This window comes from Triturus cristatus, chromosome 1_1 (genome assembly GCF_964204655.1).
Source record: "Triturus cristatus chromosome 1_1, aTriCri1.1, whole genome shotgun sequence".
NCBI lineage: Eukaryota > Metazoa > Chordata > Amphibia > Caudata > Salamandridae > Triturus > Triturus cristatus.
Window position 1 is genome coordinate 496,335,852 of NC_140579.1, and position 24,783 is coordinate 496,360,634.

At 46.9% G+C, this 24,783-nt stretch overlaps 1 protein-coding gene across 2 annotated transcripts in view; it reads right to left on the reverse strand.

Moving 5' to 3' along the window:
• Positions 1-2,307: 2,307 nt before the first annotated feature.
• Positions 2,308-24,783, reverse strand: part of RNF31 (ring finger protein 31) — a 954,370-nt gene continuing 931,894 nt past the window's right edge. For both annotated transcript variants that reach the window (XM_085641869.1, XM_085641861.1), the window contains exons 22-23: positions 23,130-23,301; positions 2,308-3,326 (exon numbers count right to left, since the gene is read on the reverse strand). In XM_085641869.1, coding sequence (XP_085497995.1) covers positions 3,273-3,326; positions 23,130-23,301 — 226 coding nt within the window. In that variant the 3' untranslated portion in view covers positions 2,308-3,272. The remainder of the gene's footprint in view (positions 3,327-23,129; positions 23,302-24,783) is intronic.

Genomic DNA, 24,783 nt, shown 5'->3' on the forward strand with positions numbered 1-24,783 from the left:
CTGAGGCTATGTCTGATTTTACCCGGGTTTCAGGTACTGTACATGTCGTGTCCCTCTAGAAGGGTGGAATGCTAACCCCGTCGCCAGAATTGGCGAGGGGTTAGTATTCCAATTCGTATGACACCTTACTCGACATGTTTTGATAAAGCCAAACCAAAGTTAGCATTTAACCGCGAGGTTCATAATGCACTTAAGAGTATATGGTATGACGATATCTGGAAACAGTAGAAGGAAGTGGTTCCGACCACTGCAGACAGGCTCAGCTCATGCCAGAGCACCATCTCACATGGAACCAAGCACTCTGCCTTCAGGATTGTTAAGGGCTGCCATAGGAGTGACTTATAGGTTAACATGTGTCCCATTTAAGGTTAGGTATAGGTATACTACACCTAAGTAAGAGGTGGTTACACCAACTTACCCCAGCTGAGTGATCAGCCAGTTGTGTCAAATTTGTTAGGCCAGGCCAGGGGTGGCACAATACATGCTTCAGCCCCTGGTAGGCCTTAGATACACCAATGCCCTGGGTACCTAGTGTACACTGGTACAGGGGCTCACAGGGTGATCCACTTCCAATTGGTTATGCACCTAGGGTGCATGGTGTACATTTAGTAGAGAGAACAGCAGGCTGGGGGTCTGATTGGCAGGCCCACAGCCTCAATATGTCAAAAACCAGTGAAGCAAAAAGCAAAAATTTGGGGTGACCATAGGATAGCAGACCCTACTCTCCTACACCGGGGCAGGAGTGGAAAGACATACAGGAGACCGCTGCACCACTGTGAGCAAAAGGCGAGCCCCAGTAAACCTTTAGGTGTCAACTCCAGCACTCAGTAGTCCTGTAACTGAGCATTCTCTATGGTAGTGAAGAGATCTACCCGAGGCACACTCCACTGGGTAATGATGGTTTGATCCATCACGGAATGCAAGTGCCATTCGTGGTCCCCCAGATAACACCTGCTGAGCATGTGTGCCCTGGCATTAAGCGAGCCACCAACCAGAAAATGCAGATGGTGCCTCTGCTCTACCAGAGACCATCTGGACGAGGTGGAAATCATGGTTCTTGAACTACCCCAGCACAAAGATGATGCATCCGTCACTACTGTGAGCTCATGGTGAGCATGGAGAAGAGTCTGCCACAGGTCATGTTGGCATCTAACAGACACCGTTGAAGGTCCTGGCTGTCTCATCCCAGATGCAGATGCTATTCAAGAAGCAACCCCAATGCTGAGCCTATTACAGGTTGCACTGCAGAGTGCTAACGTGTATGGGGAACCAACACAATGCACAAGGCAAGGAGAGCAAGAAACCTCAGAACTGTCCTCCCTGGAACACACGACTGGGCCCAAAACATCAGGATCGTAACCTTAATGCCCAGGAGTCCCTGCAGAAGTGGAAAATCTTTAACAGCCACTGTGTCAGAGCAGCGTCTCTGTTGTGCAGTGTCCCCTATGCACCAGCTGCCTCTAGTAAGAAAGCATCTGATGTCAGTGCACAGGGATGGCGCCTATATAAGACTCTGTGCCATCACTTCTGGAGGCAGTCCAATGCCGCTATGGAGACCAATGGTGCCACCTGCTGGCACATGAGAGCAATTGTTGGGAAAGTTCCTGATCCAGTCTGGCGCCTTGGGGAATTCAAATGATGATGACCTGTGCCGGACTAAGAATCGGGCGATTCGCTGGAAGGGTGGGGGTAGGTTTTGAGATGGCGGGGGGCGTTTATTTTTTATACACTGGGGACCGGTTTTAACTGCTCCCTCTCAGGGTGGACCGGACAAATTTGCCATGGCTGCTTAGTATTCCAAGTCCGGCCCTGGTGAATCTGCGGTCAGAAGTGTCCATCAGAAGGTAGCACTATTCTCGTGATCCACACACACTAGGAAATGATTGAGACGATCCATACACACCCTAGTAAAGTGCTGCAAATAAACAAAGATGACGATCTGCACACACAAATTCACCCTAGTTCTTTGGTTAATGGTATTCCTGTGAACCACACAAAAGACCAGTGTGGAAAGATGGGCCAATGCAGCATCGTGATCCATGTTTCTACACTGGCAAAGCAGCAGGATATATGCATTGACATAGGTGGCACAATCAGGAATTGTACTAATGTTAGGATGGTAGCCAAATAGGAATTATTGGTGAGAACAAATCACAAGACTATTGTTGGGATCAAAGAACAAGAGGCCACCAGAATGAATGTCTAGGTAGACAGAACTAGTGTTTGGATCCGTGTACCAAAAGCCTGAACGACCAGATTAAAAAAAGATGAAGCAACGTTAATTAAAAAAAAATATAAATATATATATTTCATTTAGATTTAATATGCTTTATTTATCTCAATTACATATTTACAGTGTCGATTTTGGAGAACCAAATTAGGGAAATTATGACTCTCTTTAGAGAATACTTTTCTGACACTCCGTCCCATGGTACACAGTCTTGTGCACATCCTCGTAATCAAAGTGCTCATTTATTGATAATCTCTGGGCACCTGCTGGTACCACATCATTTTCAGTGTGCCTTTCTGGTAGATATTGAGACGTCTACAATAAGAAATCTTGTTAGGATGTGATACCTTGCTGAACGATTTTGGGCTGTAGTGGATTACTCTGAGACCTGTCATGAACTAACCCTAGGGATGAATTGCTGGTCCAAGTTGCAGTCTTTCCATGAAAAACAAAGAAGCTGCAGCACTGGGAAATCTAGGAGAGTAGGACCAGGGTTTATTTGGCAAATCAATACTGGTAGCTGGGGAGGACTCTCTCTGTATGAGACAACCACAATGAAAGTGGGGGCTGGGGTCTCGGATGGTGACAACTATAAGATGTCCCCGAACGTGATAATCACAAGGATACCTGAGGGTCTCGAAACATAATCTTCCCGTGCACACTAGAGAGCTTACAGATATAAAAAAAACAAGTTGTGATCAAGATTCTTTGGATGGGATTGTCGCTCCCTCAACATGAAATTCAATGGGGGGGGGGAGGGGAGGGGGAGGGGGAGGGGCTGCATGTATAAATGAAATGGGCACAGGGTGTGCTTTCTCTCTATATACCAGTCACATGAATACAAGAGGTGTTTGCATAAGGTGATCAAATGGATAGTTGAGGTTTCTGTATTCGGAGGCCACGTGCATATCATGGATACCAGGGGTCCATGGTTGTGATACCAATACCAACATGTATACTGGAGATTTCTGTATGTCACAGATGTGTGGATATTGGGGATCTTTGGATGCAAATGTCACATAATTAAAAGCACATTTTTAATCTACTGTGGTTTGCGTGGTATTCTCTCGCCCAATGGAACGTCTGTGGTCAGCTTCTGCGGAAGAATAAGAAAGAGAGTCATGATCAGACCAGAAATGTTGGAAAATGTATAGGCAAGACAATGGAGCATTGACAGAGGACCAGAGGTAGATAGTGGATGAATAGGAGTCCAAGACAGCAAAGAGACAAGGTGTAAGAAATGGAGTGGAGAGAGATAGAGACCAAGAGGAGAGGGTGCAAAACCAAAATAGAGTGGTTGTGAAGATGGTGGGTAGGACGCGGCGTAACCAGTCACTTACAAAATGTTCCTCTTTGGAATGAGAAAGCTGTTCTCCCTGTGCCAGTTCAACGTTCCTTTTACAACCATTTCAAAAAAGGTTTAATAAAGTTCTATAACGTCTTACGGGGTAGATCCTCATGAGCAGTCAGCTGTCACACGTGGATGATGATCCGACAAATCACATGGAGCTTCAAATACCAATTCATGTTACAGTTGCAAAACTGTGTCAAACAACCCCTGTGAGAACTCTGGAAAGAGAGACTTGGAAAGAACTTGGAGGTGCCTGGTTACAAATGTCCTGACAAAGTATCTGGTTTGCAGACCCACCTGATGTTTGTTCGTCCAGCACAAGGCAAAACCCATGGCAATAGATGGAACCCGCAGGTGCCGGAAGTATGGGGGCTAGCGCTGCTGTATCACCCCCCAAATAACCATGCTGAAGTTTCAAAGGTGAATGAGCAATAAAGGCTAACTTGAATTTTCTTTTTATCTTGTTATATTTACTGTGCTTCTAAGACAGGTCAAATGTCAGGCTATGTCTTGTGTCAAATTGATGCTTACACTTTTAATATGAAGACTGGCGTTTAATTTTCCTTCTCTGCAAAGTGGTATCATTTTGTAAAGTGTCCTATGTGACAATGTTGCTGGGTTACAAGGAGTGCGAAAGAAAAGGCTACAGGATGTAATTTTTTCTAGCACGGAACAAAAATTAAATACTAGTAAATTAACTGTACAAATTATTTAAAATGTATCAGCAGTTGGGAAAGCCCTATAGGAGCACCATTTTTGTAATTCTTAAGTGTGATGGAAACAAAGGTTTTAATAGGATCAAAACAAATTTATACACTTGGTGATGGGAAAATGAAGCACTCACTGAAACCCGAATTCCACACATTATCATTTGTGCGCTATATAGTTTTATCAGTAAAACTGTACGTCTATGCAAATTTAGTGGTCATTTCGATGGAAAATGTGCTGTCTGTAAATAGCAGGGCGCTACCACACAATTCTTTAGTAATATATTTGCGATGTGCTCCACAATGCACCACCATATATTTGCGATGTGCTCCACAATGCACCACCATCTACCTACTACTCTCCTGCTGAAGGCATTTGCTACTCTTGTTCTTTGTGCAACGCTTGGATTTTTCACAATTCCTATGACTTCAGTGAGGTAACATTGATCGCAGCACTCCCACTTTGAATTTTTCCAGAGCCACTGATGTATAGGGCGTGCCTCTTTTCCAGAGAGCGGCTACTGCCCACTCTACCCAAGCTGTGGTAGACTGACAGTGGTCACAGCATTAATCTATACTCTGAGGGTACTTGTACCGTTAAGGAGGGGCTGCCTACCAGCAGCCTCCTGGTAAAATCTGTGAAGGCTCCCTTACCTGGATTCTTTTTGCCTCAGTGGTATGTGTGTATTGAGAGCCAGTTTGTTCACTGGGTGAGGACGGTGAGATAGTTGTTTAATGTGAACCAAGGTGGTATCTGTTCTGCTGGACACTCCAGATCCCCAGTGTCCCTCCCTATTCTTAGTAGAAGCTTGGTGGGTTGAGGTAGGCACCAGCTCATATCTGTGTTTAGCTAAGATTCCATCTGCTAGGGGACCCCCCTTTCTGCTAGGTTATCGTAAAGGCCTCCTCGTCTGAAGTTTATGAAAAGTTCTCTCTGGGAGAGAGGACAAACAGGCACCAAAAGACTGGTGGAGTCCTCCTCAGCGGGACTGATCACAGACTGATTACGCAGTGAACATGCAAGAAATATGCCTTAGAATTCGAGGAGCACCCAGGATGCAAAAGTAGCAGACCCCCCGATTGGATTTGCTTGTCAGTTAGGGAATGATTTAAGTCTGGCCTCGTTGGCCAGTTGGTTGTTCTCCTTTACTGACATTGCAGCCACAATGGCTTGACCTTTTCTCCCCTATTTCTTTAGACTCATTTCTTGCCCTGCTCACTAATATTAAGTCCGGCTCTCCGGCCGACTGTGCCCCGGCACGTATTCTGAGAGCGTTATTCACTAATTGTCCTACTCCCCACCTTTCCCTTCTCAATGCCTCCCTCTCCCTGGGCTCAGTTCCTTCATCCTTTAAATCTGCTATTGTTTTGCCCATCCTTAAAAAGCCTGGCTTAGATTCCTCCCTTCCTTCCAACTTTAGGCCTATTTCCCTCCTCCCCTATCTGGGCAAGATCCTGAAAAGTCACGTTACCTCCTGCCTTTCCACCTACATCGAGGAGAACCACCTTTTGGCTTCCCATCAAGTGGGCTTCCGCCCGGGCCACTCTACGGAGTCGGTGGTCCTCTCAGTTCTTGATGAGCTGAAATCAAAAGCCGATTCCTCCCTTCCTCAAGCTTTGGTTCTCCTCGATCTGTCCGCTGCGTTTGACACGGTTGACCATTCCATCCTTCTCGACCGTGTCAGCGCAGCGTGCATCCGGGGCTCCGCTTTCTCCTGGCTCGCGTCCTTTCTTACGGGACGCTCTCAAGCGGTTCATCTGTCCGTTTTCTTTGCCCCCACTCGTTTGGTTTCCTGTGGGGTCCCTCAAGGTTCTTCTCTCTCCCCTCTTCTTTTCAATCTTTATATCTATCCTCTCATCACTTCTCTTCTCCATCTGGGGGTCTCTGTGTACAATTACGCAGATGACCTCCAGCTCGTCTTTGATCTTTCCTCCTCTTCTTTGTCCCTTTCAAAGTTTCGCTCCACCCTGGTTTTCATTTCTGAGTGGATGAGTTTAAATCATCTTAAACTCAACCCGGACAAGACTGAGCTGGTCTTGACGGGTGGTTCATCTAGTCCTTGGTCCTCTGCCTTCTGGCCCCCTACCTTTGGTCCCTCTCCTGCACCTGTCTCTTCTGTTAGGACCTTGGGTATTAGGGTTAGCCAGGACCTTTCCATGCACGCCCAAGTTAGCTCCGTCGTATCTTCTTGCTTTTTATCTCTTCGGCTTATCCGAAAAATTTCTCGCTTTTTCTCTTCTCTCATCACGGCCCTGATCACTTCCCGTCTTGACTACGGGAACAGCCTGTATGTGGGCATACCAGCCTATGAAATACGTCGTCTACAAGCTATCCAGAACCAGGCTGCCCGTCTCATCCTTCACCTCCCCAAAACTCATCATATCACCCCTGTATTCAAGTCCCTTCACTGGCTCCCCGTTCATCAGAGATCTCTCTTTAAATTGGGTTGTTTAGTCTTCCGGGCTCACGCCTGCTCTGCCCCGGCTTTTATCGGTTCTCTCATTTCCTCTCACATCCCCACCCGCACTCTTCGTGCCTCCTCTTTGGCCCTCCTCAATGTCCCCCGTTTCCGTAAGTCCAGAACGGGAGGTACCAGATTTTCTGACCTGGCCCCCCTTTTCTGGAACAGCCTTTCCCTGTCTATGCGTTCTATCCCTATCTATTCCCATTTCCGTAAAGCGCTGAAAACCCTTCTGTTCTCTCAGGCGTACTCCTGCTAAATCCCTGGGCTTCTTCTGTGACTGATGGCCAGAGCTCTCAGCGCCAGGAAGCTGCTTGGCCACAGTGCGCTTTATTAAATATTCATTCATTCAATGGGTCGTCGAGGAAGACAAGAACCAGGAGTGGAGCCCAGGGGTTGGATTGTCATTTTCCTTTAAGAGCCGGGGATAGAGTTTGAACTTGAGAAGGTGTCTCAGTGATGGATTACCAGTGAAAGGAATTTGCCAGTTTGATGGAAGGAACTAGGCTTCAGCTCATAAAGGAGCATCCCAGCCGAGAACGAGCTGTCTCAGGGTTGTGCAAGCTATTCTTGCTTTGGAACATAAGGAGAGTTCAGATGGCTGCTCAAAATAAGGAAACCTGATGCATATCAACATCGGGGGAGACAGGGGAAGCTCCATGTTGTCATTAAAGGTGAGACTGCTTTGCTCCTGACCCTGTTCTGTGGGAGCTTATGGGTGCTTCCAGTTAACACTTTTATGTGGGGGAAGAATGCCCTGTTGAAGAAGCTATCATTTTAACCTATGGTCCCCGCTCCAGGATTTGCATAGTCTCTAATTTTGTCCTTTCTTGTCCTGCATTGTCAGCAAGTAGCACCATTCCCATAGGTGCCCTGCTTTTAGAAAATCTAGACTGTGCCCAGTGGGCCCCTACTCCTTTTGTGTCATAAGAAGGTCTGGCCAGTAGAGGAGGGTAGGGTCCTCATACAGCTAGCCCAGTGGCTAATGGAGTAGTTGGACTCCAGTAACTGTGCAAGACACAAAACACACCTATCCAGACCCCTCACACCACCAGAGCAAAATCGCCAAAGAAGGGTGTGCACTTTTGTTGCTTTAGGTGGGGGACAGTGGGTGAACATGAGACTTCATATAAACTGCTGAGACCATATCACTTAAATACAAGTGTTGGTGCCACTGCCCTAGCTTTGAAGTGTAACCCTGTGCAACAGGGTCTATATAATGCAATGTTAACTGGTTTTTATAATGCTTGGTGTCTAGGGGCTCTAATATTGTTTAGGGTCACAGCTCTGTACGAGATGGTGGTAAATAATGTTTCTCACTGTGTAGCTTTGTTTCAGGAGTAGTATATTTTTCTTGTGTAAACGAAAGTATTTTTTTTGTAAAGTAAAGCACCGACTGGACATTGACGTTATTAGCTAGAATTATTACAGTGTAAACTGTATTCATAATGTCTAACCCACCTCCTTGAGTAAGCCTATCTATGAATGATGTCAAAACTGGAGAACTGCATTGTACAAAATGTAGCTTACTTTTCGTCTGTCGACTTAACAGATCTGGCATGTGATTTTGAGTTCCTGTGAGATGTTAGGCTAATAGGAAAATGTTCTGAGTAATGGCCCATCTCCATATGCTCTGTGCTAGTTGAGAGAGATGGAGAGAGTGCGTCCCCCACTGTTTTTGTAAATAGTACATTGCTGTCATATTGTCCGTGCGGACTAAGACAGCTTTGCCTGATATCGGTTTCCGGAAAGATTGCTAGTAACTCCAAATGATTGATGTGGAGTAGCCTTTGCTGAGGTGTCCATGTGCCCTGTATGGTGTGATGAAGTAGATGAGCTCCCCATCCGGTGAGCGATGCGTCTGCTGTTAGCACAATCTGTGGAACCGGCTCTATGAACGGTCGCCCTTTGGAAAGGTTTTGGGTGTTCCACCACTGCAGAGAGTGATGTGTGCGGCCGTCCGCCAACACCAGATCTGTCAGCTGACCTTGAGCTTGGTTCCACTGACGTGCTAAGCAATCCTGTAAAGGGCGCATCTGGAGTCTTACATGAGGTACTATGAATATGCAAGAGGCCATCATCCCTGTTAGTTGTATGAACACTTGAGCTGGAAGTGAGTGTTGCGGTTGGAATCTTGCTATAAGAGCTTGCATGCTTGCTATCCTGGCTGGACTGGGATTTTGAAGGCTTTTTGAGGTGTCTATTGTTGCACCTAGATATTGTTGGATGTGGGATGGTTGGAGGTGAGACTTTGGGAGGTTTATGGTAAACCCCAAGTCGTGAAGTAGTTGTATTGCGGCGTGTGTGTGATTTACACACTGGATATGTGACTTTGCTTTTATGAGCCAGTCGTCTAAATATGGGAAGACGTGAATCTGTTGTCTTCGTAAGTGGGCTGCTACCACTGCCAGACATTTTGTGAAGACCCTGGGTGCCGTGGTGACTCCGAACGGGAGAACTTTGAATTGGTAATGCTGGCCGTCTACCACAAACCAAAGGTACTTCCTGTGAGCAGGGTGAATGGGAATGTGGAAGTAGGCGTCCTTGAGATCTAATGTGGCAAGGAAGTCGCCTTGTTTGAGTAACGGGAGGACCTGCTGAAGAGTGACCATGTGGAAATGGTCTGATTGTATGTAAAGGTTTAATGGTCTGAGATCCAAGATGGGTCTCAGGGTTCCGTCCTTCTTTGGAATGAGGAAATACAGGGAGTAAACCCCTGTGTTTCGGTGATAAAGGGGAACTGGTTCTATGGCATATTTTTGTAGGGGGGAAAGTACCTCTTGTTTTAGCAGCGTTAAGTGTTCTGCGGACATTGGACGCTGTCTGGGTGGAATGTGCGGGGGAGTGGAAGTGAGCTCCAGGCAATAACCGGATTGGATGATTTGTCTCACCCACCTGTCTGTGGTAATGGTGTTCCAGACAGGTAGGAACTGTAGCAATCTTCCCCCGACCGGAGTAGAGGGAAGTAATTTTTTAGGGGTGGAGGCGGTACGAGTGTTGGTCGTTTTGCCACTGCCTTTATTGTTATTGCCCCTGTAGCCTCCTCTGTAATAGCCTCTTGTAGATGAGGTCTGTGTTGGACTCTTGTACGAAGTGGAGGGGTTTTCTGTGGAAAAACCTCTAGAGGTGCCTCTGTAAGAGGAGTGACGAAAAGAACTTCTGGGAGCTTGCGATTGCAAGGCTCCCATTAATTTGGCAGTGTCGTTGTCCTTTTTCATCTTTTCTAAAGATGAATCTACGTTGGGTCCAAAAAGGTGTTCTTGATCAAACGGCTGATTTAATATAGTGGTTTGGACCTCCGGCTTGAAGCCGGAAATGCGTGGCCATGCATGTCTGCGTAAAGGGACGCTGGTGTTAATAGCCCGGGATGTTGTGTCTGCAGCATCAAGAGCACAACGAATGGAGGTATTTGTAATGACCTTGCCTTCCTGGATGAGATCATTAGCTCGTGCCTTGTATTGATCTAGAAGGTGTTGCAGTAGGGTCTCTAGCTCATCGTAGTGTGCCCTATCATATCTTGCAAACAAGGCCTGTGTGTTGGCAATCCTCCACGTTTAAAAAAAAAAATCATAAAGTTACATAACATAACCAACAAAACAGGCCAGTTAATGTTACAGCCAATCGACAGTTGCAGTGCTTGAAGTGTCTTTCATATACATACATCATTAGCAGTGGGTCCCTCTGGTACACTTAGATACATACACATATTACATCATCCACTTCATGCTCGGGGCCATTTTTGACTGATATGCCTACACATAAACATGGTTACATATTACTGGGTCATTTAGTTACGACAGGGAGTGATGGTATCAAAAAGTGTCTACACATGCCCCCCGCCTACGTGCCATTAGTCGGACATAATACCCAGCTCCTCCCACATACCGACACAGATCAAAGCCCTTCATCTTCGGTCTCACTCGTCTGAAACATTCCCCTCCTCATCTACACCCCTTCGCGCTTGAGCCCAATGTACAAATGGTTCCCAAATGTCCAAGCGGCGGGAGGTCGGCGGTATCAACTCCAAAAATGTGTTTAATTGCAAATGTCCATAAGTTGCATCTGCCAACCATCCCTTCACCGAGGGCACCCGGCGTCTACCCCTATAAAGCGCCACATGCCTTTTAGCAAAGAGAAGAAGTAAAGCATGCAATTTGCGTAATTTAGGTGGAGTGTTCTTTACGTAGCCCAGTATCCCCAGTTCAGCGGATGGGGCATCAGAGCGCCCGACAATCTGATTAATCAGTGTAAAAACCTGGGACCAAAATCCTTCAAGGCTGGGGCAGGCCCACGCCATATGCAAGAAAGAGGCATGCGTGCCTCCGCATCTCCAGCATCCTCCCATATCCCGATCTTATGTAGAGTAATCGGCGTCCTATACAATCTGTGTAAATATTAAAAATGTATTAGCCTTAGTCTATAATTTGGAGAGAGCTCCGCTAACTGCCCACAACAAAAGGACCACTGTTCCTCTGATAGCGGAGGGTGGAGCTCCTCATTCCAATGTTGAAGGGATTGGGGTCGGACCACTGGCGCCGTGTTCTGCATCTGTCTGTACAGTCTAGTGACGGGGAACTCACCAGGCCCTCCAGCGCCAGGAAGACCGAGGGGGCCGCCGGAAAGCTCTCGCTTAGCACGCGGCATGCCGCCCGCAGTCGGTGATATAAAAATAATTCGGAGAAATGCACCGTCCGCCCCTCCGCCGCCACCGGGGGGTGCATAAATTTGTTATCTGGAAATAAATCTGCGAACGTATGAAGGTGCATCTTACGCATCAGAGGCGGTCCAATTCCATCCTCAATACAGGGCAACAGCGGGTTTCGCGCCAGAGACCGAGATGGTGCATACAAAAGCGGCACACCTGCCCTCCGTCGCAGTTCCTCCCAGACCCAGCGCAGCATCTCAGCAGAGTCTACATCTCCCCGAGGGCGGCGCGCCTTCACACAGATGGCCACTTTCAGCGGGACTGGCGCCACAATGTCCTGTTCGACAGCCACATGAGGTTGGAAGGGAGTCGGGTGCACCCAGAAATGCAAAAATTGGGCTTGTGCACAAAGGGCGTATAGGCGCATATCCGGCGCCCCCAGCCCCCCCTGTTTTAAAGGCAAGATCAGCATATCCCAGGAATTCCCGTGCCTGGCCTCCAGCCCACACCAGTGTAAGCAGGTGTGAACGCAGCGTCGCAAAAAATTGTGATGTCAAAGGAACTGGGATATTCGCAAATAAATATAACAATTTAGGCAATGACCATTTTAACCAAGGCGATCCTGCCCGTAAGGGACAGAGGCAGTCTCACCCATATCTTCACCTTCTCCTCTAGCCATGCAACAGCTCTGCCATAGTTTAAATTCCAAATCTCCTTAGGGTCACGGCTCAGTCAAATTCCTAGATATTTAACAGCTTCCGCCTCCCACCTGAGGGGGTATTCTGAAGTGACCCTCGGGGTGCCATCCGTCAGTGGAAAAACCACCGACTTAGACCAGTTCACCGAGATCCCAGCCAAACCTTCAAACCGGATAAATTCACGCAGTACTATGTCCAGGTTCTCCCCCGGGTTTATAAGATAAAGTGTCACATCATCCGCATATAGCGATATCAGCAAACATCTGGAGCTGAACCCTATGCCCCGTGCCGTATGGTGTTGTCTAATGCGGGCTGCTAGAGGTTCCATCGCTATTGCGAATAGCAGCGGGGATAGTGGGCACCCCTGTCGCGTACTGCGCGAAATGGGGAACGGGTCAGGAACCATTCCGTTTACCCTGACCCTGGTACTTGGCATAGTATATAACAATCGAATCTTTTTAATGAGTAACGGGCTAAAACCTATCCGACTCAGTATTGTAAACAAATATGGCCATTCAAGAGTGTCGAAGGCTTTGGTGGCATCTAAAAACACCACCGCGGCATGTACATGCAAATAGTGTAGGGTAGAAAATATCGTACGTATGTTGTGGGATGTAGAACGCCCCGGAATGAATCCCGACTGATCTGGAAGAGCTATTAGAGGTAGCATAGGTTGAACCCTGTTGGCAATCAATTTGGCGAGAATTTTCACATCCACATTGATCAGAGAGAGAGGCCTCTAGGAGTCCATCTCCTCCGCCGGTTTGTCAGGTTTTAGCAGTGTAATAATCAATGCTGCGCGCATTGGGGCAGGCAATATCCGCACCTCCAAAGCCTCCTCGTAGACTGCCAGTAGTCGGGGAGCCAGTTCCTCAGCATCTGCCTTATAAAAAGCAGTAGTCAGGCCATCTGGACCAGGGGCCTTATCCAAAGGTAGGCTTTTGATTACTTGGGCCACATCCTCCGCATTAATCGAGAGGTCAATATATTCCCTATGGGTGTTATTAAACCAGACCAGCGTTATGGACTCCAAGAAAGATTCCATCACTTCCGGACTTGTTTCCTGAGTGGCAGTGTACAGGCCGGAGTAAAAGCCTGAGAAGGCATTCAGGATAGCACCTTGCCCCCTAATCGTGGCGCCCGACTTCGTGTGCAACTCGTGAATGTATGCCGCAGATCTGGAAGGTCTTGTCATATTTGCCAGTGTGCGGCCTGGTCTATCCCCCTCTCCATACCTCCTGGCCTCAGCATATTTGCCCAAAAACTTCACCTCACGGTTTGCCTCCTCAGCGTATTCTAGTAACTTATCCTTCAATAGACCTATGGTGTCGTAGGTGCCCGTCTCATAAAATGTTTTTTCAAGGTCCTTTATGCTAGCTTCCAGGGATGTAAGCGTGCCTCGTATTGCCCTCAGCACCCCCGCCTGGCGGGCTATGCATTGGCCCCTAATAACAACTTTAAATGCTTCCCAGAGGGAGGATTCGGTAGCCACCGATCCTGTGTTCAGCGCAAAATACTCGGTCATATCCCCCCTAATCTCTTCTTTAAAAGCCTCATCAAGCAAGACATGCGGTGGGAGGCGCCACGAAAAGCTACGATGGGGTAAACCAGGCATCGACAGCCTCAGCAGACACGGCGCATGGTCAGACAGAGAACGGGGCATATGCTCGACTTCTGTTGTCCACAGAGCCACATCCCTGGACAGTAACCAATAGTCCAAGCGGGACCATGCATAGCGGTGATCAGAGATACACGTGCCCTCCCTCAGCCCTCCATGCCTGTCCCGCCACACATCAACCAACCCCTCATCTGCCATAATCGCCCCCAGGGCGGCGCCAGCCATTGGGTGTAGGCTACGGGCAACGCCCTGTCTGTCAAGTGCATCGTCCAGGATAGCATTGAAGTCGCCACCCCAGAGAATGGTATTACACCCGGTTGCCCCCACCATCGCCCAGATCTTGTGAAAGAACTCAGGGGAGTCCACATTCGGGCCGTAGACAGCCACGATGGTCACCTGCATCCCACATAAGAGTCCCTGAACAAGTACATATCTCCCCTCCGGGTCTCTTTGTGCCGTCCCTTCCTTCCAGTCCAATCCTCGCTTAATCAATACAGCCACCCCCCGAGCATAATTGGAATACGTAGCAGAATATACGTGCCCCCATCTGGCTTGGCGAAGTCGGGGTGACGGGGAGGTGTTCAGATGCGTTTCTTGAAGGAGGCAGATATCAATGTTGTGGCGAGCTAAGTAGGCGTGTACCAATCTAGCCTTCCTACAGTCCTTCAGACCCCGGACATTCCACGTTAAGCAGTTTAGAACATTAGTGGATTTGTGTGTGTCACCTATAACGAATCGATAAGCCCCACAGTACCCACATCCTCCAAATATGACAGCAACCACAGATCGGATGGCATTGTTACTGGCAATAAAGAACAAAACGAAACCCCAACTACCCACCCACCACCCACTACAACCCCCCAATAAGGTTGTGGAATACCCATCCCAAAATAGAAAGCATACAACAAATCAGGGAACCTTCCCATGGGGGCGTGACTGTGCCAGCGTCTACCCAGTGTGGAACAGGGTGGCCGGAAGATCTGCGGACGTCACGGTCCGCCCAAGACCACACCAGCGGAGACAGGCGCACTGCAGCATGGCTAAGACTTTTAGAAGAAGGAGCAGACACTCGCAACAACAAGGCACAGGTTCCCCAGGTTGCATAACCACTGAGACAATTTACATCAATACGATACCCTTGTTAGTCATTGTCACTCAAATGGCCCGCTGTTGCCTCCGCACCCTCAGTTTGCTTCCCGGGCCTCCTTCCACCTACGTATTTGGCAAATTTTAGCACCGATTTAGCATCCGTGAAAAAATGTGTGGTGCCCTCAAAGGACACCTTAAGTTTCGCTGGGTACAGCAAAGAGTAGGGCACCTGCGCCTGAAGGAGAAGTCTCTTGGCCGGGAGGAACTCCCTCCTCGCCGCCTGCACAGCTGGAGTAAAATCCGGAAAGAACGAAATGGTGTTTCCCTGATGCGTGATCCTGCCTCTCTCTCTAGCGAGCCTAAGGATAACATCTCTATCTTGGTAGTTCAGAAGCTTTGCAATGATAGGCCTAGGCGGTGCTCCATCTGGCGGTCTCTGACCCAGCGATCTATGTGTTCTTTCCACCACAACACATCGTCACATCAAAGCACCTCCACAACTCACAGGGGGGACCTGTGTCTCGCAGCAAGCACCAACGATCTTCACAGCAGGCACCGCGTTTCAGCCCGGCATCTCACCTCCTCCGCCCTTCCCAACAATATGCTCACGCGGATATCAGCCTCTGCACTAAAGAAAATGGCGGTTGCCAAATGCCCCCTCACAGGTACCGCAGAGTGGCAGTCGCGGTAGCGCCACCGGAGCAGTAGCACACACCGGCGCAGCAGCGCCCGCGCCTCCAGGTCGGCGCTCGCTGCCTCACCGCTCCGCATCAGGAGTATCCCTATTCGACCTGGCAGGATGTCTCTCACTCTTCAGCCGGCCTCCCAAGCGTCTCCGTCGGATCCACAGGCGGGCGGACGGAGTCACAGCAGCGACGCCGGAGTCGGCGTCCGGGTTCCACAGGGCCGCGCAGTCAGGCTTTCTCCCAGTCACAGGTGTATAGTCACCACGCCGGCTTCAGGACCTTCGGCGGTGCGGGCGCCCCGGGCTCGATTTTGACGGCTCCGCCCACGCGCCAGGGAGGCGACCGGTCCTTCCGCAGCCAATACTTCAGCAGGCGAAATCTCATTGATCTGTCACCCTGCGCCCTCAATTTTTTGCCTGCCAATGCCACATAGCCCGTGCCAGCTCCGCAGCAGGTCCGGGCGGGTTTAGCCGATCCGAAAGTGCAGGATCATGAAAGGATATTTTTCCGGCCGGCGGAGCTCACTCAAGAAGCGGCCATTTCGCAGCTCAGCAGGCCACGCCCCCATCGCAATCCTCCACATGTTAGCTGCTTGGGACGCTGTTCTTTTTCTGGACGCGTCCAGCAGTTTTGATTCTTTATCAGGAGGTGGGGCATCTCCTGTGGTTTGCGAATTGGCCCTTTTCCTGGCGTTGGAGACCACTAAAGAATCTAAGGGTATGTGCCCTTTAATATAAACAGGGTCAGATGGGGCAGCTTTTCTACCCGGGGGTTAATGACTCTGGCCCTTACAGGATCCTTGAACACCTCAGGAGCGTGTTTGGTTACCCGTTTTAGCATGGGGAGAATGTCACTGGACCTTTGGGATGGTTTGAAAGTGTCCATGAGGAAATCCTCCTCTATAGGGTCTGTATGTAGGTTACCCCGTGGTATTCTGCTGCCCTGTGCATAAGTTGAGTGAACCCTATAGTGTCCACAGGAGGGAATGGCCTAGATGGGTAGATGTCGTCCTGAGTTGTGTCTGGGACATCTAGTGTGTCGTAATCTTCCCATGGATCCTTTGGGGCAAAAGGAGGACTGGGTTCCCCTAAAGGGGGATCATCCCCCATGTCGTCAGAGGTGTCATTATCATCTGGAGGTGGAGAAAATGGTGGGGGAGGTGAATATGGGATAGGAGAGTGGTGTGGAGGGGGAGGAGGAGAAGGAGAAGGAATCCTTAATGGAGAAGTAGCACTGTCTCTCTTTTTCAAGGGAAGTGGAGCTGGTATAGGTTTGTTCATTTTCCGTCTTCTTGGAGCGGAAAGAGGCACAAGCTGGACAATCTTTGTCCTCGTGCTCCGGTGAAAGGCCGAGGTTACACACCTCATGAAGATCTGCATGTGGAAACTTGGATCCACATTTAGGACACTTTTTAAAAGGAGTCCTTTCCATGAGCCGAAGGCCCAATGGCGCAGGTAGGCCAGAAGGCCTACATCGACGACCGGAATCGAAGATTTGAAGGTCTGGTAGAGATGCGCGTCGAAGGGAAACAAAGTATGGGTGAGGATTTCGCATGGAAAAGATGATCGGTAACGACACCGAACTGGAGCGCGATGAACACATCCGAGCCCGATGGCAGAAAAAAACAATCTGACGATGGAGTCGATGCCCATGCGCACTATTGTCCAAAGGAGGAGCCACCTATCCCGTGACTTCCAAATACTTTCCAGGACAACAACAATGTGCAAACATCCAGGCTCAACACCAGATGGCGATCTATGCATAGTGTGTGATCTACAGCTCATATGCCTCGAACCAAATATTCTCAATAAATTTCAAGGAGCTTTACTGAAAAAAGTTTTGAAGTACAGCCTACCCACTGCTGCACCCTTGTCTTTAGCGGTGTCTAGGCAATAATGTTTAGTAAACGTATGTACCCTGGACCATGTGGCCGCTCTGCATATATCCGATAGTGATACTCCTGCGAACAAGGCAGTTGAAGTTGCCACGCTTCGGGTAGAATGTGCACATAGTTTGGATGCTAGAGGTCATCCTGCTTTTTAGTGACAGAAACTAGCTGCAGATACTATCGCGCTATAGTTTCTCTTGAAGCTGGTTGGTCTTTTGAAAGGGGCGCAAAGGCTACTAGAAGTCGATCCGTTTTTCTGAAGGATTTAGAGTTTTCTAAGTAAAAATGAAGGCAACTTTTGACATCAAGTGTGTGTAATGATTTTTCCTCTGTGCTTGATGGATTCTGGAAAAAAAGTATTTTGGACAATTGGTTAATTTAGGTGAAATTCAGTAGGCACTTTAGGTAGGAGCATGGGATTGGTATGCAGGATTACTCTGTTCTTTTTTAAATACATATGTGGCATGTGTACAGTAAAGGCTTGCATTTCACTAACGCGCCTGGCCGATGTTCGAGCCAACAAAAGCGCCATTTTCCAAGTAAGCTGTTTGAGGTCAGCCTTATGGATTGACTCATATGGTCATCTCATTAGCTGTGCTAGGGCTGTGTTCAGTTGCCAAGATTGTGGTGGTTTTTTGATTGGTGGAAAAGCTCTAAACAAGCCTTTGAAAAATTCCTTTATCAATCTATCTGACCAAAGGGATTTCTTGTTGCGGGAACGCCCGTTTCTCAAGAGCGTTGCAAGATGCATTTGAATTGAGCTGGCCAACTTCAGCTAAGGAAAGAAGGTAAGGCAAGAGCTGTGGAGATTCTGAAGTGAAAGGATGACAATTGTGGCTGTGCAACAGTTTTACAAAATATTAACCATTTAGCTTTGTAGGACATGTTTGTAAATTTTGCTCTAGCTTTTGCTAAGATGTTTCTACGTTGCTGAGGATTGTGTAATTGGTGGCATTCATAATATTCAGGATCCAGGCTGCTAAATTGTGAGATTCCGGGTTTGTATGCCTTACTTGTTCACCATCTCTGTACAGTAACCCTGGGACTGGTTTGAGTCAAATATGTTGCTGTTCTGACATTTGGAGAAGTTCTGTATATACTACAACTGTCTCGGCTACACCGGGGCCATCAGTATGGTCCTGCACGGCTCTTGTTTCATCTTGCATAATACTTTCAGTAGAAAAGGAATAGGTGGGAAAGCGTAGACGAACATGCCTCTCCAGGACATTTGAGGAGCGTTTCCCCATGACCCATTGTGTGGGAACATGCTGGCATAATTAAGGCATTTTTTGGAGTTGCAAAGAGGCCGAGGGAAGGTATTCCCCACCTGTTGAACATCTTGTTGAGTTGGTTGGTAAACAGCTCTCATTTGTGGCATTCCTTTAAGGACCTGCTTAATTTGTCCGCCCATATGAAGTTTGTCCCCTGAACATGTTCTGTCTTCAGGGAGATTCCATTCTGTAAGTACCATGCCCATATTTGTTGTGCTTTCTTGGTTAGAGACCGTGACTTTGTGCCACCCCGTTTATTTAGATAAAACATTGTGGGCATATTATCAGTCTGATTTAAAACCCCTGAAGTCTTGGGAGGAAAGCCACAAGTCCCAATTCCACCGCTCTCAGTTCAAGAAGACTGATATGATGTTGTGTTTCTTCTGGTGACTATCTTCCACTGACTTCTAGATCTTGGACATGTGCCTCCCATCCGTTTTTTGAGAGCACCATTGTCTTGATGAGACTCGGGTTTCTGACTGTGAAGATGGACCCTATTGTGAGGTTTGCTTCCCTTGTCCACCATCGCATCATAGACACCATTTCCAATGTTATCTGCACAATGTCGTTGAAGGACCCCTTTTCCTGTGTCCATTGCCTCTCCAGTTGTTCCTGCAGTGGTCTCATGTAAAGTCTGCAGTTCTGTATGACGGGAATACACAAAGACATCATTCTCAGAAATGATTTGTAGGTTCTTACTGAAACAGACCTTTTTTGTGGTAAGGTGACTGCCAGTGTGATCATCTTTGTTACTCTCTCGATGGTTGGAAACACTTTGCATATGGTGGTATCTATGATGGCTCCCAGGAATGTTATTTCAAGTAGAGGAGTTACACAGGATTTGTCTTTGTTTATGTGAAGGCCTAGGTTCTGGAATAACTACATGCACTCTCTTGTCAAATTCTTTGCTGTCCTTTAAGAGTGAGCCTTTATCAGCCAATTGTTTAAGTACGGGAATATCTGATGGCACGTCCATCTTAGATAGGCTGCTACTGGTGCTATACATTTGGTGAAAATCCTTGGGGCTGATTTTAGCCCGAATGGGAGAACCCTGAATTAATAAGGTTTCCCTGCCATCTCGAACCTCAGATATTTTTTGTGCCTGACGTGAATATAAATGTGAAAATAAGTGTCTAGAAGATCCAGAGATGTCATGTGATCCCCTCATGTTCAATATGTGAATGATAGCCTGTAGTGTGATCATTCGAAAGGATTGAGTCTTGAGATATTGTTGAGATCCAACACCTGTCTATTTTCCATTCTTTTTCCTGAGGAGAACAAATTTGGAGCAGAAACCTGTGTATGTGTTGTGTTGGGAATCCTCCTCTACAGCTACCTATGCAAGCAGGGACTGGAGTTAGTCTCTTAACAATCAAAAGTGTTGATGAGTTCTTTTGACAGGAGGATGTACGGAGGCTTCTGGAGAAACTCTAGGGTGTGGCCATACTTTATAATATCTAGGACCCACAGATAGATGCCCAATTGGTGAAGCAGTTGAGAAGATTGTTTTTGAAACTGATGACGGTGGAGGCATTGAAGGGACTGGTGGCACTTTGTAGTCTCTGTTTTCAGTAGGAATCTTGCCCTTTTGTAGTGGTTGCAGCACATCTTCGCCCTGTGTGTCTGGAGGAAGTGGAAGCCTGTGAAGGCCTTTACGGATGCAAGTACTGTTGGCAATATCCTTGAGTATGCTGGTGGGATGGCTGGTATCGATAGGGTTGGTATCCACCATGATTGAACTCATCCCTTACCACCTCAATATGAAGAGAATCCTTTTTGTTGAAGTATTCCCAGAGCATGCGCCGTTTCTGTGTCAGCTTTTATTGATTGCATTGCTTCGTCGATGTGCTTACTATAAAAAGCCTCACCATTAAAAGCATGTACAATATCCTTGACTGGACTTACGGTCGGAAGGAGGTTGCTTTAGGCCACCCCGGTCTCCGTAGAACTGCGGCCCCTAACATTTGTCTGAACCATTGACAAATCGATAATTTCTGATGAAAGTCTTCCACCTTCTTGCAGTATTGTTCTTGCCTTCTGATAAGGAATCAAAAAATTGGGCCAGATTCAACCACATTTGGCAATCGTACCTGCCCAGGATAGCTAAGGCATTTGAGTCTCTTATCGTTATTGCTGCCCTAGCTGCCACGGCGGTCGACAGGCCCATCGACGGTGCGGTAGATTACGGGAAAGAGTTGGGTTGAATGGACGTCGTCTTCACTGTAAGGAATATCGCATTTGACTGAGCCGCGGTCAGTCGATAGTTTTGACAACAACCGGGGTAAATCCTTCGTCGCCGAAGGTCCCATCAATGCCGTCGCCGAGATTGTTGTCCACAATGCTGTACTCGTCAACGAAGCGGAAGACACCACTATTGTGGGTGTCGTCGTCCTAGACATCTTTACCATTGACAGAGCCGTCGTTAATTTCTATTTGCCTGATTTTAGTGAGGCAGTTTCTCTAATATTTGCAGAAGCGAAAGCCTTTTCAAAAGGCGTTGAGGGCTCTGAAGCTGACACCTTTTGCCACTTTCTTCATTGAGGTATTTTCTTTGATTGACTTTTGTTTTTCTTTCCTTAGGGATCTTTTTTGTTAGTACAGATGTATCTATTTCTGATCTCTCTTTTTATTACATCCTTTAGTGCTTTGGCAGGGTTTGTCATCTCCAGAGTGGAGTTTTTGACACATTTCTTTTTTCAAGCCTTAATAACAGCCTTGCCTCCAGATCTTTTAATGTTTTGGCTGAGAAAGTTCTAAAATATTTGCATTTTTTCGATTTATGGTGGGGGTGCAGGCAGTAAAGGCACTCCTAGTGAGGGTCGGTAGAGAGCAGCTTCATTTTCTCACAAGTTTTGCATGTTCAAAATAATCAGTTTGAAGACCCTTCTGACATGATGGTAATGTCAGATGAGAGGGAAAGAAGTAAAATAAAATGAAAAGAGTTGACCTGAAGGTAACTGTCCACGAAAGAATCTGTGAGAAAATAACTTAGGGAGACTACCTTTCCACAACGTGCAGTAAAAAATCTGAGGTGCGAAGCCACTGCACAGGAGGGAAGGGTGCAAGCTCCGCTCTGATTGGCTAGACTTTGGTCGTGTACAAAATGAGGTGGACTGCTACTCAATCCTATAGGGAAGTATAATTATAATAGACCTAGATGAAAGACCAACTCTGCTACTTATAATTACAGTGGGACTCCCACCTCGACAACGGAAGATACAAGCATGTAAATCTATGAAAAATTCAATACTGGAAGAATGTTTGAAAGAACTGGAAAAATGGTCTGACAACCATCATTAGCAGAAGGCGGTATATGGCTGATTTATGGCACTTTTATTAATGATAGTAAAGTTCATGGCTTTCCTAAAGGCAGCTGCCCGTTACATCTCTCCGTTCCTCCTAAACACATTTTTTTAAACTTTCTAACTGCTGCCCTATTTCTACTCTTGGCCCACTACCCCTCACTCTTCTTGGTCTTTCCACCTTCATCTTTCTGTTCTCCCTGCTTTGTGACCTTCCTATCATTTCTCTCGCATATGGTCCGCCTCAATTCTCTCCATATCTCCTCCTTCTCTTTTCTCCTACTCTTTCATTATGTCTCTTCTCTTTTATCTCTTCTTCTGCTTTGTTGTTTTCTTAACCTCATTTCCAAAGATTGGACATTTCCTCCCTTCATCTCATTTTCCTCTTTCTACTTTAACCTCTTCTGCCTCTCTAGCTCTCTTCTACTTTGTTTCACTCCTTCTTACCATCTAACACTGCTCCCATGTTTCCGCCTTCTGTTTCTCCTTCCCGTTTCTCTTCCTTTATCACTGTACTCTCCTGCCCCATCTCAGACCTTTCTTTATGCTCTGTTTCTTCATTTGGCCATTCTCTATCTCTTCCCTTTCTTTTTCTCCCTTTTCAGTAATTCATTCATCTCTCTCCATTCCTCCTCTCCCTTCTTCTTTCCATCTTTCTCCATTTTCTTTTTCCAACCTTACATCTCGCCTTCTACCTCTTTACATCCTTCTCCGTCTTTCTCTTTTTGCTATTTCTTTTCCCTTCGTCTGTCTTTTTTCCAGATCCTTTTTTCATGCTGCATGTCAAGTCTCTTGCTCTACTGTACATTGCCTTCTTTTTCTCTCTTCATTTCTTCACTCATCCTTCTCTGTCTTCATGTTACATTATTTGATCAATATCTGTCAGCATCCTTCTTCTCAATCTGACATTTTTATCTCAACTAACTTACATTTTACCCCCCTCACTACATCCCTCTCTCCTCTCTTTGGAATAGATCTCTCACTCTTCATAGCTTGTACATGTCCCTCCTTCTGCATGAATCTCTCTTCTCTCACTCATCTTTTCCTCTGGCTCTCTTCACAATACATTTCTCCCTCTTCTGTTCCTCTATCCACTACACACATTTCTGTCATATCTACATCTTTACCCTTTCCACATATCTGTCTACTAGCTCCACATTCTCTGCCGCTACACAAACTTACCCTCAGTAGTCGAGCATAATAGATTTGGTAGTCTTCTGCTGGGGCTTTCTGAGGGGCCCCTGGGGGCAAGTATCGGCTGTACGCGATTAGAAGTTCATTTAAGTCATATAGGGTGGCTGGATCCAAGGTGTGGTTATTAATGAGTCTGACTAGGTACTCCTTGTAGTGTGACCTGGAACAAAAGGGAAGAGAGAGGTCACTGAGAGAGGAAGTGATGGTACAGATGGAGATATAGGGAGAGATAGGTCAGGGTGCAAGGAAAGGAAGAAAGCATTGAGGATGGAGCAAGAAAGAGATAGTATGAAGAAGAGAAGGAACGGTGAGGAATCTCTGGATGAATAACTGTATAAATTCCTGGACTCTCAGTCATATGGAACCTTCAGGAAAAAGAACAGCATGTGCAGTTGTGAGGACATTTCCGGGGGTCCTTGGGCAGTCAGATGTTACTGAGTTTTATACCCCAGACATTTTGTGAAAGAGTATTAAAAATGGCCCTTTCTGCAGAGTCATCCCCAAAATGCTTTCCTTCCTCCTCCCCTTTTTGCTGAATTCGTTTTTATTGGCTTTAGGACAGTTTACCACAGCTTACCAGTGCTAAAGTGCTTGTGCTCGCTCCTTAACACGTGGTAGAATTGGCTTATAGCCAATTGTCATATTTAATTTACTTATAAGTCCCTAGTAAAGTGCATTACATGTGCCCAGGGCATGTAAACTGAATGTTACTAGTGGGCCTGCAGCACTGATTACGCCACTCACTTAAGTAGCTCTTTAAACATGTCGCCGAACTGTCACTGCAGAGCTGGTGCGTGAAGTTTTAAACCGCAATATCGACCTGGCAAAATAAACCTTACTACCCCCATCAATCCACATTTGTCTCCCTTTCCACTGCCCCTTTATCCTCTCATATGTGCCCTGCTTGTCTTATTATGTATGTTGACATTATATGCCGGCATGATTTTTAGAATATCTGAAGCTACACCTACCCTTCCCAAATCTTATTGACCAAGCTACACCCCTGGAGGGAAGGGTGTAGGGTATATAAAAAGCTGCACATGTACTTTTCTATGTCCTAGTAGTGAAAAACTCATAAAATCGTTTTTCACTACTGCAAGGCCTATCTCTCCAATAGGAAGACATCAGAGATGCATGATTACATTTTATAAGTGTAATTGCCAAATGGGAAAAGATAATTGGTTCATATTTGGTGCCTCTTGAATCCTAATTTACCATCCTAATTTATGGTGAAGTCGGATTATAAATTACAATTCTGAAAATGCCACTATTAGAAAGTTAAAGGAACAAATGATGGACGGAATGCTGAACAATGCACACATTCACCCTCAGGGAGGAACTGGCTTGGCAGTTCGGGCTGGACTGTTCCCATGAGGAAAAGGGTCAAGATTGATTTGCATATGGCTGGGTCCAAACTGGGGTGGCGTGGTGAGTAAAAGAACAATGGATTAAAACCCGATCCTTGTGACTGGGGGTGAATATTTGCACTGCTTAGATTCTGTCCATCAATTGTTCCTTTTACTATTAGAAAGCTGGCATGGTCTTGCTTTAGGCATTTAGTGCCTGCAGCCTCTCTCTGGTCAATTGACTGGGTGTAGTTGGGCTTTGTGTATTCCTCCTAGACAGCGACACAGCATGGGAG